Here is a 5,116-nt window from a genome sequence, read left to right on the forward strand (position 1 = left end):
GAATATTTTACGTCAGTAAGAATTTGAATCGACCAGCCATATTTGGAACTTGAATATAAGTCATTTTATTAAGAAACGAATGCTCTGTTTTTTTTTCTTTCTTTTTTTTTCTTAGTTATCATGGCTCAGATGTTTTGTTTTAAAACCCTTGCATTGTATTAAAACCCTTACATTGTATTAAAACCCTTGCATTGTATGAAAACCCTTGCATTGTATTAAAACCCTTGCATTGTATTAAAACCCTTGCAGATTTACCCTTGCATTGGGAGTAAATATTCAAGTATGTATCTGTATTTATCCATATAGTACCTGTACATTTGTGCACAAAATTATTAATGCATTGATTTTTTTCGTATAGGAAGGAAAGTATACAAAAAATGAAGAAGAAAATCTTGCAATGAGGAGAAAATTTCTATGATATCGACAATTCATAAAAGTAAATATTTTAGTCAAGAACATTGAAAAGAAAACTTGGGTGAAAAATTTAACATGCTCTAAGTTTTATTTCTCAACATAGAAAGATAACTTAAATAGAAATTGAAACCCGAGAAAAATAAAATTCCATTAATTAGATCTCGGTTCAAAGTGTCTTTAAGAGAGACATCATCCCTACAGAATACAATGTTATTTTGGAATTAGTAGTAAGTATTATTTCCTTTCTGGTTAGCTCCGTTTGGTTGGAGGAAAGGCTTGGTTGGTCACTTCTACTCGTAGGGACAAAATGGGTGGGAGTCGTTCTGATTTTGCTCAATTGTGGGTCTTTGACCGTTGGCAGTCCCTTAGAATGGATCTCTTTGATGGAGTGCCCATCCCCTCAACATAAGTGTGCACCTCGTTTAGTTTTGGCAGTCTGAGCTGATATGTTGGCAGATTTTATACGAAGGCGCTCGCACCACGCTCTCTGCTATTTTGGCGCTTTCGCGCTGTATCAGACCTTGTCAAACTGTTCCACCGTAAAGTGCTCGACTTCGTGTGTTGGTCGTCAGGCTACCAAACCAGGGGAACCATTCCCTCTGCAGACGACAAAAATTTTAATGTCATGTCTTCGGATCCTCCTCGGGGATATTTCCCAAACAGACCCCAACAGCCCATTGGGCAGCTCTAGTGTGACGTAAATAAAGTACCTACCAAAATCGAATCTAAAAGAAGCTAAATATAAAATTATTTAATACAGTTTATATATATTTAAAAATTAAAATGCAATTATACTTACTAAGCAGCTAAAAATATCTTTCGCAAATGATGTAAACAGACTTCTGGCGAATACCAAAATGTGCCAACGTTTATGTTTTTAGAAGCGAAAATAATTCATGTCAGCTTATTTTCATTTATTGGAATTTAGATTTAACTACATCCTTATAATGTGTATGGAAGCGTTAAATAACACACAATTTTTAGAGTTTTTCAACGCCAAATTCGAATTTGTATTTCATCCCAGCTTCTATAGTTTAGATAAAAATTGACCAACCAGTGAGCGGACCTTTAAACGACTTCGTCTTAGAAAATTTGTATTTGGTGATTAGTTTAAGCAACAGACGGTTGCATTGAACCTTCATTCCAATACAGTCCCGCAGTGGACTAATCGTAATGACACGGTACCCAGTAGAACACCGAAGTCAAGCATCACTGGCAGCGTTTCGTAAGCGGGTAGTCTTGATCAGTCTGTGTAGGGACCGAGAGTGCACGATATCGGTCCTCGCTAAACTGTTCGACCGTAAAGTGCTTGACTTCACGTGCAAGTTGTCGGGCTATCAATGTGAAATATTTTGTGCTTATGCGCATCGTATTTTTTGTTAAATAACTTACTTATTATATATCAGTTTGAAGATGGAAACGAGAAGAGTTTTTGTGGTTACCATGGTAAGTTTAGAATGTAAATAATACTTTTTGAGTAAGAGATTTTGTTTTCTTTTTTGGAACTGCGATGCTGTAATTTAATTGTTTAGTTAATAATTCTTCCTTTTAAATTAAACGTAATAGTAGAGTTTTAATTATTTGATTCGAAGTCCTTTGAGTTTTATTTGAGGTCAGTAAGTATTTTGTATTTTTTGACATATGGCGTCAGCGACAGGACTTTGAATTTCTGTTGAGATTTTAGAAAACGACTATTACTGAATCTGAGTGAAAATGGAAGTATTGAAACAAGTGAGAACACAGCATCGTAGATTGTTTACACAGTCATGCAATGATTTTGCAAAATTTGAGACTGAAATGATTGATGAAGAGAAATTGTTGAAATTAAGAATCATATCAGAAAAAGGTAAGCAATTACTTGTATCTGAAGAAAATGTAAGAATTGAATTGTTTTCGGAAGTTCGAGATAAAAACGAAATTGATAAAGAAATAGATGATTCCGAAGCGTATATTGATAGAATTAGAGTTTTCGATAATGTCCGTTACTAACCATTTAGTTGTTGGTCCGACAAATTTGCAGTAACCAAAGATTAAGCTTCCAGTCTTTGATGGAAATTTGAAAAACTGGCTCAGATTTTGGTGCCAATTTGAGAAAATTGACAAAGATCCGAATATTGGCGGCCATGATAAATTTATTTATTTATCGCAATCCATATTAACAGGATCACCTGCTGATGAACTTTTAAAGAGTTTTTCTCCGAGTGGAAAGAGTTATAAAACTGCAATTAATCAACTTAAAACTCGGTATGGAATGGATGAATTGTTGATTCAATTGTATGTGAGAGAGTTATTATCTTTAGTATTACATAAACAAAGCAAATCTGAGAAATCTCTGCGGAAACTTTATGACCAACTTGAATCAAAACTTCGATCATTAGAAGTGTGAGGAGTAACTAGAGAAAAATATGCTGCAATGTTGTTTCCTCTAGTCGAGTCGTCAATTCCAGAGGAAACGCTCAAGGCGTGGGAAAGATATCGGACTATGAATAAGCGGTCAGTTGTTCATGTTGTTCCAAATGTTGAAGGAGCTGAACCAACTACCAAGACTGACTTGGATACTTTGCTAGAGTTCTTAGAGGGAGAAGTACAGGCTGAAGAGAGAGTGAACATGGCATATCAATCCTTAGTGAGAGGTACAGATGATAGTGAGAAGCGAATAATTCCTACGAATGGTAGATTCCAGTTGAAGCAAAAATTTGCTAAATCTTCCCTAGTACCTTCTACTTCTGAATTGCTTACTTCACCACAAGAAAAGAGAAAGTGTCTTTTTTATTCAAATCAACACAATTCTTGGGAATGTGAATATGCAAAAAATGTGAGTTTAAATGATAGCGAAGCTGCTGTTGCAAGATCACGTTGTTATTTCTTATGCTTACGACCAGGCCACAGAGAAATAAATTGCAGACGGAAACCATGCTTTAATTGTGGTAAAAAGCACAACATACTTCTTTGCAGAGGAGTTGCGGCCTGTAATGAAGTTCAAAACCCAGAGAGTAAAGCAACCGAAAGTGTCGTTGGCGATAACGTCTAAACTAGCCAGTCTCTTCATTCTGAAATTTTATTACAGACTTTAGTCCTGCGCATAAGAAATGGAAATAAAGACAAACTTGTGAGAGCTATTATTGATACAGACTCTGAGCGAACATATATTACGAGAGACGTAGTCAAATATTTGGGTATAGAGAAATGTGGAGAAATTAAGTTAGTGCAACAATTGTTTGGAGGTGTATCATCAGGTGAAAAGTGTGATTCTCAATATAAAGTTACTTTAGCGAGTATTGATAACAAATTTTTTTGCAAAGTACTTTGTTTAGATCAACCAGTGATTTGTGATTATGTCAAACTCATCCCCTATGGTCCGTGGATGAAGGAGTTGAATGAATATGGAATATGTGTGAATGATACCGAGTATAGTTCTCTAGGAGTATCTAATGACGTCAAATTATTACTTGGAGCTGATGTGGCCGGCAAGCTTTTCACAGGCAATGTAAAATGTTTGATTGAAGGTTCTGTTGCCATTGAGTCACATCTAGGGTGGACTCTTATGGGGAAGATACCTATAAATGATGCTACTGTGACGACAAATTCTTCTCTTTCATTGCTTTCAACTGAATCATCTGTGAATCAACTGTGATCATTGGATCTCTTGGGAATCACTGATCCATCTGCTAAGAAAGTGCAGGCAGAGTTGCAAAGAGCTACACAGGAGTACTTTTCGGAAACAATCAGACTGGATGTGGAAAACCGTTTTGCGGTTAGCATGCCTTGGCTGGAAGATCATCCTCCATTGCCAACCAACTATGACCTGGCTTATAGAAACTTAAATTCGACTGTCAATCAGTCGATTTATAAAGAGTATGATCAAGTTTCTAAGGAATGGGTGGAGGAGGGAATAATAGAAGAAGTAAAGGATAATTGGGAGGAAAATGTACACTACCTACCTCATCGTGCAGTTATAAAACCGAATAGCACCACCAAAATTAGACCCGTATTTGATGCTTCAGCCAAGGCCAAAGGTTTTCCAAGTTTAAATGATTGCTTAGAGAAGGGTGAAAATCTTATTGAATTGATACCAAGCATTTTGATGCGGTTTAGGACTGAGAGAATTGGCGTCGTTTCAGACATACGTAAAGCCTTCTTACAAATCGGACTTACTGAAACTGATAGGAATTACTTAAGATTTTTATGGCTTAGTGATACAGGCTTGAAGATTTACAGGCATTGCAGGGTAGTATTTGGAGTTACCTGTCGCCCATTTTTGCTGTCCTCAACTATCAAATACCTTCTGAGGAATGTTTTGAAAGAAATAAGGGAACAAAAATCTACTTATCCTGAATATGTTATACAAAATGGAGAAAATGAAATAATGAAAGGTTTTTATGTGAAATAATGAAAGGTGAATGGAGAAATGATGAAAGGTTTTTATGTGGACAATCGTGTGACGAGTGTCAAGGATACAGAGGAATTGAATATGTTTGAAAGAGTTGCTACTGAAATAATGGCAAGTAGAAAATTCGATCTTAGAGGGTGGGAATACACCGATTTAACCGAGGAAAATTGACAGCCACCTACAAATGTTCTTGGTATGATCTGGGATAAGAAAAATGATTCTCTTGAAATGAGTACAGACTGCATTAAAGAGCTTGACATTGAGAAAGTAACGAAGAGAACCATCCTGTCAACTGCACATAGTTTTTTTGAC

General features: G+C 36.1%; 1 protein-coding gene across 1 annotated transcript; it reads left to right on the top strand.

Annotated features, from left to right (window-relative positions):
* The first annotated feature begins 4,174 nt into the window (after positions 1-4,174).
* LOC107444786 (uncharacterized) lies at positions 4,175-4,804 on the top strand. Its single transcript, XM_016059010.1, has one exon. It carries the CDS (start codon positions 4,175-4,177, stop codon positions 4,802-4,804), a length of 630 nt encoding a protein of 209 aa, XP_015914496.1.
* Positions 4,805-5,116: the final 312 nt, after the last annotated feature.

Source organism: Parasteatoda tepidariorum, chromosome 9, assembly GCF_043381705.1.
Source record: "Parasteatoda tepidariorum isolate YZ-2023 chromosome 9, CAS_Ptep_4.0, whole genome shotgun sequence".
NCBI classification, from domain to species: domain Eukaryota; kingdom Metazoa; phylum Arthropoda; class Arachnida; order Araneae; family Theridiidae; genus Parasteatoda; species Parasteatoda tepidariorum.